The following is a 12,965-nucleotide window of genomic DNA, read 5'->3' as shown; positions in this document are numbered from 1 at the left end:
TATATAAATCTGCAAAATTAGGACACCATTCAAGATGAATGAGAATGAGTCCTTAAATTATTTATTAGTACTTTAACTGAGTAAAACAGTCTTAATATGAGCCAAATACTCAAAATATGAACTTTATGCAGATGAATCATAACTATAAATAATTTAAGAGGTACATTAACCAGCGATTTAAAGAGTGTAGCTGCTTTTAAATGCTCTTCTATCATGATGTCGTGAGGTAGGTTTAACCTGAACACATCTGTGAACACATTCAAGGACAGAAGCTGCGTTTCCATTACAAATCTGTCAATATTTCACTAATGTTGAGAAACACAATGTCACAATTGATATATTTCCATTAAATAAGAAACACAATTTAAATCACATAAGTTTGCTCATAAATCATTAAAAACACCTGCGCCATCATCCTTTAACTACTTCCTGTTGTCTTCTTCGTGGTTTTCGCCTGTCGCAATATCTGGTTGTTTTTTCCGTTGCAGTTTTGTTAAAACATGGCCAAAATTACCCACTTCATCTTAGCGCTGAAACATAAATTGTCGTCTTTCCTTTTAGTAAATTTATTTTCAAAATGTCAAGTTGTGCCATTATGTGGTCAATGGAAGCGCAGCTGCAGTGGGATGCAGTGGCAACAGTTCATAAATAAAATGGGTTCAGAGATGCTGAAGAGGATTTCTCTCTCATTCTGATGGATGACGTCCTGTTGGATGAATCAGGGACCCTGATGACGATCTTCAAGGGCTGGAGATTAGTTTTTAAGACGTTCCTCTTTATTCTCAGGATGAATTTGTTGATTTATTTTTGTTTGGATCTCAGCTTGGCCTCCAGCTCTACATGGCAGCCACCCAGTTTCCCAGCATCAGGGAAGTTATAAAGCCAATCACGACCACTATGCTGTTGTAGATGGGCCCACTGGACGCTGCAGCGTAGTACTCCATGTCTCCAGAACCCTCAGGCTCATAGCCGGGCCTTGGACGGTAGCCGCCTCCGAACTGAGGGGAGCCATACCCCGGTCCATAACCCCCGTATCCACCATAACCGCCATATCCCCCATAACCTCCATACCCTCCGTACCCGTATCCATACCCGGGACGGCTCAGGGCTGACCCAATCATCGCTCCTCCTATTGCGCCTGCAGCTGCCGCTCCGGCTACTTTCCCCGCACTCGGACCACTTCTCTGGACCTGGACAGGTGCAGGTCTGTAGGACTGACCGCCCCATCCACGGCTGTAGCCGCCGCCACCGACTCCTCCTCCTACGCCCCGACCGAAGCCACCGCCTCCGCGGCCGCGACGCGCCTCAGAGCTGGGCAGCAGGGCGCAGAGCAGCAGCAGACAGAGGGACAAGGTGGCGGGGAGCTTCTGCAGGTTCATCTTGGTCTGTCAGCTGCGTAAGTAACAATAAAGGAGGAAAACGGAAAATCAATCAGCGCATAAAAACTTCTCTCTAAACTAAAGGTCTGCAACCTGAGCTCCATTGGCTTCAGCAAGTGACCATAAGCTAAAGAGAAAACAAGCTTTAAAAGGAGATTTATTGTGCGGAATTCACATTTTGCACGTTTTTATACTTCCATTTGGGCCTCTACTGCTTCTAAAAACAGTCCAAGTACGTAAAATACACTGTCCAGCTGTTTTTGGCAATAATGTTTTTCTGGTATCTGGAAAATGAGCCGAGGAACCCAAGCTGAGCTCGAGGATATTTGGTCAGCTGGTTTTACCACTGTATGCGCTGTACAATGGCTGCTGGAAAACACAGGTATAGAAACCACTTCCTGCATTCTTGAAGGTCCCCCTAAGGAAAAAAATCTCAACACCCTCTGCTTTTTGGGCAAAATAACAAGATGTGGGGCATTAATAATAAAGGCTTTACTATAAAACCATAAAATATATCTTGGACCATATGCTATACACTGTAAAAAATTAGTAAAACTTTCAGAGGAGCACTTTTTTGTCTAGGGGTCAAAAAGGATGGATTCTCCAGCACCACCTCTGTTGGTGCACATCCTTGATTGGAAATACCAGATTGCCTGTTAAAGACATTAGACTTATCACTGGTAAAATTTATTTATTTTTCTCTGTTTTAAAATGATTTATTTTAAAATAATGCAAAGGTAATTAGAATGCAACCTTTATGAGATTTTCCTAGGTGTTTTCATGTAGGTGTTTACACACATAACCACTTCACAAAAAATGACACTTCTAACTAATAACTAATATAGTAACTAATATTCTCTTTCTTAAAGTATTTTTTTTGTTAATACGTTACAAATTACTTTTTTATGTCATTTTCTATAATATTAGAATCTTCCATTGTAGAAATTGTACTGAACCCAAAAACAAGTTAAAACAAATCAATGTGGTTATTATGTTTTTGTTTTGAAGAGTTAAGTTGCTTCTGTTTAAATCAAACGTGTTTAGCTGGACTGAAGGCAGAAATGTCTCTTAGTGCTGTAAAAGTTGCTGACCTCTGACATCAACTGAGGCCTTAAAGCCATCTTTAAGAAATAAAAACTTCCTGAATTCCTAAATGTACATTTAACATTAAACAAAAAATCTGAAGCACTTTGTTTTCAACTTAAAAACTTTTGTATGTATAATTTGATCAAATTAAGATGAATCTTCATATCGAGTCACACCAATAAATCACATTATGACTATAGAAAATGTCTGGTTGGATTTTCTTGCACAAATCGTTCTTATACAACCAGGAAAATAATACGTGCATCTTTAGTCTGGACCTTTGAAGACCTAAAGAAGAGCGCTTTTAATCCCGCTTTGACAAACACGTCTTACATAAGCAGTGCAGCACAAGACGACAATGGAGCTAACGTGAGATCAGAGCTTTCATAATCTCTGTGTCCTTTTAATTTGGATCTGGCAGATTAAGTCCGTCTTTGCATGAGTGGGATGAGGCCACTGGCCTGGTAAACAACTATATGAGGCATCACTGAGCAGATAGCACAGCTACTTTTAGAGTATTTATACTAAGAATAAACGATAAACGGTACTTTGGAGGAATGCATGCAAATAAAAAATGTGACGGACCAAATTAAAGACAAAATTAACAGATGAAGTAAATATTTGTGGAGAAGAATCTAATATCACTGCTACAACACACAATTAGAATATATTTATACCTTAAAGTATAACTTAATTTAATTAAATCAATAACAAATAGTAATTTAGGGCTAAAATAACGTAAATATTTATTCTTTTTTGGTTATTCTGACTGCTTCTGCCCTTACAGCACACTTAAGTTTTACCTTAATAAATTAAATGGATCTTTAATCTGTCGTTTTATGATGTGTTTGATATACTCCGATTCACTTACTCCAGGAATAATCCAGACTGAGATTAAAGCTACTGCAACTGAGAGTGACGAAGTTAAATCAAATTGTTTGAAGCATAAATGACACTTAAGAAATATCTCTGAGTCTTATAATAATAAATAATGCAAAAATGTAAGAAATTACAACAAGGGAAGTTGCTTTAACTCTACATTTCCATAACTGCTCACATGTAGAAGTAAATTAGGTTGGATGAATGATATTTAGACTCACCTGTTAGTTGTGGTAAAAACTCGGTTCAGACGTCGCGCTTTGTTTCTGGAGACTTTCGCCCGGCTGATGCTCCTCTGACCGTCTGAAGGAAAGTCTGAATCACGGCCAGCCTGTTATCCTCCTAACGATCTCCGTCAGGTGGACCGGTGTCGCTGATGCTCATTGGCCGGGCGAGCGGTAAGCTGCTGGAACGACGACGTCGCTCTTAAATACCTGCGAGAGCAACTGAGGCAAAGTTTGTTTCTAATTTGGTCTAAATTAATAAACCTCTTAGAGAAGAAACTGGAACGAGACTCAGCTCTCCTGAAGCTTCCACTCTGACTTGGTTTCTACCTTTTCTGATAATGACATAATGATAATGTGTTACATTAATAATAGATCTATTGGACCTCTTAATTATTTCTTCAACTTTTTCTCAAAAGCAGACCTGGATTGATTTATTAAACCTGGCTGATCATAGCAACTATTTCCAAATCCTGTTCTGTTCTAGTCTCTGAGAAAAGACAAGAAAATAAAAACCAGTGGAATCCTCAAAACGTTTGTAAATTTGACTGTTTCCACAAAACCCTGCAACAGTTTCAGTGATCTCCTCTCCTCAAAATGACTAAAATATTCAACATATAGTTTATTATTAAGCAGAAAAACAAAATTCACAATATTTTAGAATTTTTAAATTAAAAAAAATATATTGATTTTGACTTTATGTTTTTGGCAAATGTGGTCCAAACTAGATGATCTGAAACATTTAATTGTACCAAAAAGCAACACAATAAAGGACATTATAATCATTAACTCGAACAAAACAATTACACAATATGAGCACATTTTCCAAAGACAGATTTTTATTAAATAATATAATCACTGTAAAAAAAAAACAACAAAAAAAAAACTTAATTTTCAAAGGGGTGGAATGACATCTTTATGCTTACAAGCCTGTATGTTTTGTTAACAATATAAAAAAGTCACTAAAACTATAAACAGAGTCACACAGAAACTCTGCAGGGTGCCGTCCGTGGAGACGCGACAAACATACGCAAAGTGCTGCTCAAACGGTGCTGCTTTTAATGCTTGTTTAAAACATTTCAGACATTCTCCCTTAAACATCAACAAAGTAATTCACAGCTTTATTTTTTTTGTTGTGCTTTTTCTTTTTTAAAATCAGGTTTTTAACATGATACAAATCACAAGAATTGTAACCGTCTGTTTAAAAAAGCAAGCAAGCATTCAAACATTTACCAAAGAAACAGCTAACAGTCAGCCTGCGTCTGTCTGTAGGAACAAAATCTGTGGATAAAAATTCACTAATTAGCACAATTATTCTGGTTTTTTAAAATACTGAAAAAATCAAAGTGTAAATAAAATGAGCTAGACTTTTAGAAGAAGGCAAATAATAACATAAAATCTGTAAAACCAGTTTGTTTTCCCTTCGAAACAAGTTGAACGTGTAAATCAACTTCATGAAGTGATTTTAGTTTTGGACGTAAATGTCAGTCAGTTCACCCTGTTTACAATCTTGGCAGCTGCTGGTTGTAGTTAAAATATACTTGTGTTTTGCAAAAGTATTCACACCCATGCAACCTTTCCACATTTTGTTATGCCGCAACCTTAAACTTCTGTGAATTTTACAGGGATTTTATGTGACAGACCAACATAAAAATGAATTGTAAAGTGGAGAAATATGTTTACAAACAAAACTGAAAAGAGTGTGTTCACCATGAAGACCAAGAAATACAAAGGAGTGAACGTGGGAAAAATGTCTTGTTATAAATAAGATAATATATCAGTGGAACTAATATATAAAAAAAAATCAATATTAAGGAATTATTATTGACTTAAAACAAGTTCCTAATTCTTGCTGAAAAGTTACTTGTTTTGTCTAATTCCAAATGTGCTGATATATTTGCCCTAGAAACTAGACAAAAATACCTTGTAAGATTTTATGTTTTTGCAGTTTTGTTTAATAAGATGCATATTTTCTGGTTAAAATAGCATTTTCATTTTTCAGAGAGACGTTTTTCTCGAATATTAAAAAAAAGCGACCTGCCGTCTGCGTTCAATGCTGCAGTTGCCTTTGGGACATCGGCCCCTTGTGCCCCCCTGATTCAGCGGCCGTGCTCAGACTGGCTAATGACTGGCCGCTGTAATTTCTGCAAAAGCCAATTCTAAAAAGTATTGACGAACACACTATTCAGATGTTAAAAACTAAACTTAAGAGTTAAATAACATTTTTGCTCCACTTTGCAACAAAGCCCAACTTTATGCTGCTCTATCACACGAGATCTCAGTGAAATATCTTCAGTTATTAGATGCAACTTAAAAATTGTGAAAACCAAACATTAAACTCACACATTACAACATGCAGTCATTTTTTTGTCTGTATCATAACAAACATAACATTCGGTTTACAGAACAGCTAATGACAGCATAATCTCAGGGTTGGGATTTATCAGTGAAACGAAGGCAGCTGATTTAAATTCAATTCTCAGACTCGCCCGGTTCAGGGAGGAATGTAAATGCAAACATTGGCATCAGCGCTTGGATCTTAAAACCTTGTGCTTTCAGTCAGTGTGATTAGCTCTGGCTCTTTTTGATCATTCGTAAGCATTTTGTGCTTGGACGAGGTTAAAATAGGCACTTTACTATAATTATGTCACATTACAGCTGTGCTTGATTAGAATAAGAAAAGAGGATGTGGCTCAGGAAGCTTATAAAATAAAAATACAAATAAAAAAGGTAAAATCACTCGTGTATGTGATGCCGTACTGGAAGACAGCAGAAGAGTGAACTGGAGGAGTTGGAAAGGAGAAGTTATTGCCTGATCGACGCTCTCTCTCTCTCTCTGTGTTGGCGGCGGATGTAAACAGTTCCTAACAGTTTGTGCCGGAGGAAATCCTCACCTTCATTAGGTTAAATACACTTTGCTCCTTCTGGAAGACCTCGAAGCTGCTTTTCTATTATACACCGCAGGTAATTATACCTATAAATGTGGTGAAAGAAGGAGGTCAAAGGTCATTTAAAGTAGGAATATTCTGCAGCTGTTTAGATTATATGTAGCGTTTATGGTACCTTCTTCTGAGCTTCAGCACCTCTCTGTCTTCTTCTTCCTTCAGCTTGGTGATGAAACTCTGAAGGACAGGCATCTCAAACTTGATATACTGTGCCACCTGGTGGAACAAGAGAGAACTTCACCAATAAAACTCAAGATCCCCATTGTGCCATTAAGGCTGAGCTGTTCAATCATGATAACTGAAATGTTTGTTAACTAATTTAGTAATCGATTGATCGCTAATTGGAGTACTCAGACTCTAAAAGAGGATATTTGCTTAAAGAACAACAATCAGAAAGGTAATTAAGCCAAAACTATACAAAAATATATGGATTTTTAATTTAACTTGTCTATAGAAAATATTCTACCCAGAACTCCTCAAGTGGGACAGTTTTAGCTTCACCTGGTTCAAATTCTCTCTTACTGAGCACCTTTTGTTGTATTATTTTTAATCAATTACTCCAATAAATAATCAACAGATCAGCCAAACATTATATTGATGTTAAGTCAAGAAGAAAGGGCTGAGCTTTTAGAAGTATTATTTTAGCTACAAATTATCAACGGTTCACAAATGGAATAATACTTTATTTAATTTTAGTCAATAAAATGTTTAATTATTAAAGAATTGAGTTCAATTATTTGTTTATCTGTATTTTTTAAAAGTATTTCTAATATTGAATAAATAAACTTAAGAGGCTAAATGAAAAATCTGCTGAATCTTCCAATTTCTTATTCGATTAATCCATTAACTGTCAGAATAATCGACGATCCTTACATCAAAGTAAGGTGTGTGATTGTAGCTGGGAGTATCATGTCAGGAAATGGTTGTGACTTACATCATATGTGACTTCTTCACCCAAGTCTTCCTCCATGAGGAAGACCTTGCAGACCTGCTCACATGGACCCTGAATGACTCTCAGCACCAGAGGAAAATCAGTCCGCTTCAGCTTCACTCGCTCTGAAACACCAACGCATCTTTAATGGGTCAATTAGTCAAAATTCATTTAGATAAAGCATATACTCTCACTGGCCACTTAATTAGGTACACCTGTTCAACCAATCACCTTGGAATAGTAAATAAATTGTATTTAAGAGTTTTAATCCAACGGGTAACAAAGGTGTGTTTGATGTTAGAGATTACTCAAAATTAGCAGGGTTATGTTTCTCCTTTAAGACAAATTTTCTGAATTTCTCAGGTATTTGTCAATAGCTCTAAATATTTTAAACGATCTGTTTCTAATGTGTGAACCGATCTCAGAGCAGCCCTGCAGGCTAGGGATTTTGGAAAAGTCATCCGGTAGGAAAATAATCTAATCTGTTCACTGCTGCTCCTTCATTCAAGATTATTTAAGAACAACTTATTTATCTGTTGTTACATAAGTCTTAAAAATGAAGAAACAAATCTGTTTTCGCTAAATCGTTGTCTTCCTTCAAACAGCACCTGTCACATCGATTGATGCCCAAACAGCAGGGGGAGCCGTCAAAGAATCAGAGCAACTCTTGTTTCTGTGATCTCCTTTCACCAGACTGCATACCGTTAAGTGGAGCCGAGCAGTTCAAACCGTAAATCTACCACTCGCTGCCAGATGTTACCATGGAGGCAATAAAAAACAAAAACACAGCGTCGCTTTCCTGCTGCTGGACATGCTGCGTGTACTCGCAGCTGTAAACAATCCATCCTGTTATCCAGATGACAAACGGCAAGAAAGGTCAGTGTAGCCGTTTCCAGCAGGGCAACTCTGAGCTTCTACAGCAAATAAAATAAAACTATTTCCACTGCAGAAACAGAGGCTGCAGCTATTTAAACCCCGACTAGGTTGAAGATAAACGATTATAGAAACGCCTGATTTTAAGAAAGCAGCAGGACAGATGGAGAAAGTTGATCCAGATTAACTCAGTGCTCAGGCTTCATTTCCAAACAGCTCACTTACCTCCACTTGCATGGACAAGATAGAGAGCGAAATCATCCGGGCTGTTTTCGATTTTAAACTTGTTGAGGAGAACCCGGAGCACCTGCGGTGTGGTCATGCAGCTGTTGATCCTGACATTAGTAACTGAACCATACGCAGGTGTGAACACGGCTGTCTGAAAACAGAAGCATTAAACAGTGACGGTTTACATTTATGAATTATATTTTTGTTTCTAGGTTATTGGAGGTTTTCATAGAAAAGCACCTTATGGTTGTAAAAGTGTCCATTGATGGAGAATCGATGGCGTCGGATTTTCCTCTGGTCGCTTGGAGACCGCCGCTGGCCGCGTCTTAAGATGCCAGCGTCGCTTTTCGTCCGGAGAAGCTGAGCAGAGCTCTCACTGTCCTCTGAACGACGACACAAAATAAATAAATTATTAGATCACTAATTATTATTACATCACATGCAATAAATCACAGGTGCTCTGCAGGTTACCTTCGTGTGAGATCTATAAAGAACATATCCTGTATTTAAAAATCTACCAGGTTTTTAGGTTTCTACTTGATTTTATTTTATCTGTAGGTACTTTTTTAATACAGTTTTTATTGTTTTTTAGACATTTTTATATCAATAGGTTATATTTTGTTACTGTGCTGCTATAATAAATGAATTTCCCCACTGGGATTATTCACAAGTGTTGATGAGAGAAAACATTTTTGAATGGATTGCTAAACCAGGATCTTACGATTCCAATTCCTGAGAAAACAATTTGTTCAAATTATATTTTATAAAGGGAAAGAAATTTTCTAATAACTTTTACAAACAGACAAATGCTCCACAGTTGCTGATCTGACTTCTTGGTCATGTTAGAAAACAAAATCTGTGAAAAACGTCTGAGAAGTTTTTCTGCATAAAAAAAAACAAAGATTTGTTAATTGGATCTATTTAAAATGACATGAACCAAAGCATAAACATAAATCTTCTCGTAAAAATGACACCAAACCAACTGATGATGTTTATTAGATGATAGAGTCGCTGACCTTCATCCGTCTCCGTGTTGTCTTCCTGTTTACTGTCAGGCGGCGTCACTTCCACAGTGGGAGGATTTTGTTCTGAGGTCTGCTGACCGTCTGTGTTGTTGGGAGAACTGCAGATGTAAAAACAACAAAGAACAAAGTTGAGAGAAAAGCTAAGAGCCAAAAAATCACAAAACTGTAAACATAGCAAGCATAAAAGTGATTAACTAACACATTTCTGATCCAGAGCGAAACCAACTCTTTGGTTCTCAGTTTATTAAAGACAGAAAGGTGAACGAACTGGGAGATATTTTTACACAAAACAATCAGAAATATCAACACGCTTTTCTTTCCATCACATGTTTAATGTCAAAACATGAAGGTAGGTTTTACCCACTAATAACTGTCTGTTGTTACACTTAATATGTTAAAATGTGTTGTCAGTTGAGTTGTTTGAACAATATCCAGGAGAAATAAAAGTAAAGGTTATTTGGAGATCTGAAAAATTAACTTTGAAAAGTTCATTTTTCATTTAATTGAATTCAAAAAGTGAAACTCTAGATTCTTTACACAAAACGTGGTATAATTGAAGTGTTTATATTTGTGTATTTCGATATTGATGTCAGTTCTGTTTCTCCACAATTTACAATGTTACATAAGACAAATAAAAAGCTTTTAGTGGAGAAATGTAAAGTTATTGGAAGGACTGCTGATAGCTGACAGCTATTAACAACTTTCACAAGACTGGTTCATGTCATTGCTCTATTGAAGAATACAAAGGGAAAATTGAGTGGAAGGAAAAAGCCTGATAGAAAAAGGTAAAAACCAGCAGGGATAACTTCAGTTTTTAGAGGATTGTGGAGAAAACCCAACTCAAGAAATGGAGTCAGACTTTCTAAAGCCACTCCACACAGACGGACCTGAGCTACACCTCTCCAAACACAGATCACTTTAGGAGCATTTTACCTCCAACAAAGTAAGATTTTCAAATAAAATTTAGTTTGCATTTAATTTGGAATGCTATCAAAACAACCTGGGTTTCTGTTAGACCTCAGCAGAATCACAGGCAGATCACCTCCATGCTGCATTGATGCAGTAATTCATGCATAAGGAGCCAAACCAACTATTGTGTGAATAAACTACAGTGAATGAACGTAATTCTCAGTGAGACATACATTTTTGCACGAAAAATCTTTTTTTTTACTGGTGTTATGTAATAATGTATTAAAGTTAATGGAGAATTTCTGTAAGACAAAATCATCAAAATTAACAAAAAGAAAATGCTTGAAATATTAACAGTATTGTATTAATAATATTTAAAATGTTCAGGTTTTATTATATTAGAATCACTCTGTGTTTTAAAAATGTAAATATAAAATGAATAACTAATAAATTAAAATAACCTTTTCTATAATATTTCCATTCCTTAATGTATATTTGTATAGCTTTAAAGCATTGATATGAGCTTTGTGCAGCAAAAATAATTATGAATTCAAATAAACAGATCTGTTAATGCATGATGACAAACCAAACTTTAAAGGTTCTTTGTGTTTAGATTCTGTTTAATTATAGATTTAATGAGCCTATCTTAACAGAGATCCATAATATGTAACTGTCGTCATTATCATTTCCAGTCTGAGTGTAACTGGATCTGTCTGGTTTGACTTGCCCTTGGCTGTCCAGGTTGCAGCCTGAGTGCCAGGACGTGGAGGACGGCGGCGGTCGAATTCGCTCATGGTCATCCTGCATCTGAAGTCTGATTGGCCGCCGAAGGCCCCAAAAGATATTCAGCAAGCCTTCGATGATCAGCTCCTCTTCTTCCTGTTTGGAGACCCAGACACTGATCAATGTCAACACTCTTCCAGCAGACTGTTATTAGGCCTTCAGGGCAGGAGGAGTAATGAGTCTGGAGCGATACGTTGGAAAAGATTGCAATCAAAGGCGAAAATGTCAAGAGCAACAAAGAGTGGGGCTGCTGGGAATGTTGTGTTCAAAGTTAAATATAAAAGTAAGAAACGGCTGTAATTACTCACCTCTCTGTGTCGGAGCTGGAGGTTCTGCCCCTCATAGTAAAGGTTGTATGTTTTCAGATGTGAGAGGATTGCTGCCCTGAAGACATAAAAACTAAATCACTGAGAGGAAAAATCTATTTTAGCTCGAGCCAAGAAAACACCAAACAAGACAGATGAGCTTAAACAGATTTGCTGCGCAGCCAGAATTTAATCAAAGGCTTATTGGATTCTTTTCTTTAAGATAATAGAGCAGTATTACATGAAGATATGAAACTTTTCTAGTGCTGCTGGGCTTCTTGTCCAGCCTTGTATATGTGCAGATCTCCTGTTGGCATTTTGAGTCCAACTTTATAAATAAATTAGCTTCTGAAAGCGCCACTGCTCATAAGTAAGAGACAGACTTACTCCATAAATCAGAACTTAACTCCTCATGTTAAGCTGATGTTACAAACATGGATTTTCCAAAAAGCTACCAAACAGAAGACTAATAATCATCAAACATGTGTGTTCATTATTTACTTGAACATGTGAGAAAGTGTTGAAGTGAAACCTTACTTGCTGATGAACTTTTTCTCTCCGATCTGAACCCCGTCCTGTGTACCATCCATACTCGGTTAGCATGAGAGACTCTGAGGAACAAAGAAGTAAACACAGAGTCAACGCTCATTTATCAGTCTCATGACTCCTCATGACAAACTCAGAGGCACACAGAGGACAGTCTGAGGAGCAGGAAAGCGGCTGCAGGAAAAGAAGAAATAACAAAGATCGTATCTTATTTCCTGCCAACAATTCCCCTCAAGATCCTAAGTGATAAAACACTAACGAGTCTCTTTACAGAACCAAAACATTTGGTGCTTCATAGTGGAGAAGAGCAGCTGTATCGTTGCTCTTTAACTGTGCCATTTGGACAGAAGATCCAGTCATGCAGCTGTTTGACGTGGCGGTCGGTTTCCTGCGGAGTGGACTCAGTGTGGGTTTGTGTGAAACCTGGCAGGAACCAAGCCTCCGGAAGCACAAAGACAGGTGCAGGACACATGGGCCACCTGCTGCTTCACATTATTTCAGCTGCTTAAACATTCATCATGCTGCAAAGAGACAAAATCTTACCCAGTAAAGTTGGTCTAGTTGATAGTACACCTGAAATAAGACAAAACTGACTTAGAAGTAACTTTTCAGCAAGACATAGGAGCTTATTTTCTCTGAAAAACATTTAGAAGCCACTGCACTGAACCCCATTGAAAACCTCCTGGTTATTCCACCAAATATTGATTTCTGAACTCTTCCTGAGTTAAAACATTAGTATTGTTGTTTCTAAATGAATATGAGCTTGTTTGATTAATTATTGGAGGTCTGAAAGAACTGCATCTTCTATGTTATTTTCACTATTTCTCATTTTCTGCAAATAAATATTAAATA

General features: G+C 37.2%; 3 protein-coding genes and 1 long non-coding RNA gene across 6 annotated transcripts in view; 1 reads left to right on the top strand and 3 right to left on the bottom strand.

Moving 5' to 3' along the window:
* LOC103145867 (lymphocyte antigen 6 family member D) overlaps positions 1–12,965 on the bottom strand; it is a 670,619-nt gene that overhangs the window by 309,955 nt on the left and 347,699 nt on the right. The window lies entirely within an intron of this gene.
* On the bottom strand, positions 424–3,825 carry sprn2 (shadow of prion protein 2). The gene is made up of 2 exons (XM_007563474.2): positions 3,566–3,825; positions 424–1,392 (listed from the first exon to the last, which is right to left on the bottom strand). The coding sequence occupies exon 2, from the start codon at positions 1,377–1,379 to the stop codon at positions 837–839; it is 543 nt and encodes a 180-aa protein (XP_007563536.1). The 5' UTR covers positions 1,380–1,392; positions 3,566–3,825; the 3' UTR covers positions 424–836.
* rassf2b (Ras association domain family member 2b) overlaps positions 4,605–12,965 on the bottom strand; it is a 12,936-nt gene continuing 4,575 nt past the window's right edge. For 2 of the 3 annotated variants that reach the window (XM_007563476.2, XM_007563475.2), the window contains 9 exons: positions 12,105–12,178; positions 11,571–11,646; positions 11,207–11,358; positions 9,562–9,668; positions 8,786–8,928; positions 8,543–8,696; positions 7,448–7,569; positions 6,632–6,729; positions 4,605–6,542 (listed from right to left, as the gene is read on the bottom strand). In XM_007563476.2, the coding sequence (XP_007563538.1) occupies positions 6,473–6,542; positions 6,632–6,729; positions 7,448–7,569; positions 8,543–8,696; positions 8,786–8,928; positions 9,562–9,668; positions 11,207–11,358; positions 11,571–11,646; positions 12,105–12,157 (975 nt within the window). In that variant the 5' untranslated portion in view covers positions 12,158–12,178 and the 3' untranslated portion in view covers positions 4,605–6,472. Of the gene's footprint in view, positions 6,543–6,631; positions 6,730–7,447; positions 7,570–8,542; positions 8,697–8,785; positions 8,929–9,561; positions 9,669–11,206; positions 11,359–11,570; positions 11,647–12,104; positions 12,179–12,656; positions 12,687–12,965 lie in introns of all 3 variants that reach the window. The other variant, XM_016677126.1, reaches the window with a different exon arrangement.
* Positions 9,677–12,965, top strand: part of LOC107837516 (uncharacterized) — a 5,876-nt gene continuing 2,587 nt past the window's right edge. The window contains exon 1 of the long non-coding RNA XR_001663532.1: positions 9,677–10,513. This is a non-coding gene — a long non-coding RNA (uncharacterized LOC107837516). The remainder of the gene's footprint in view (positions 10,514–12,965) is intronic.

Source organism: Poecilia formosa, unplaced genomic scaffold (assembly GCF_000485575.1).
Source record: "Poecilia formosa unplaced genomic scaffold, Poecilia_formosa-5.1.2 Scaffold148, whole genome shotgun sequence".
Classification (NCBI taxonomy): Eukaryota; Metazoa; Chordata; class Actinopteri; order Cyprinodontiformes; family Poeciliidae; genus Poecilia; species Poecilia formosa.
This window is presented reverse-complemented; position numbering and strand designations above follow the sequence as displayed.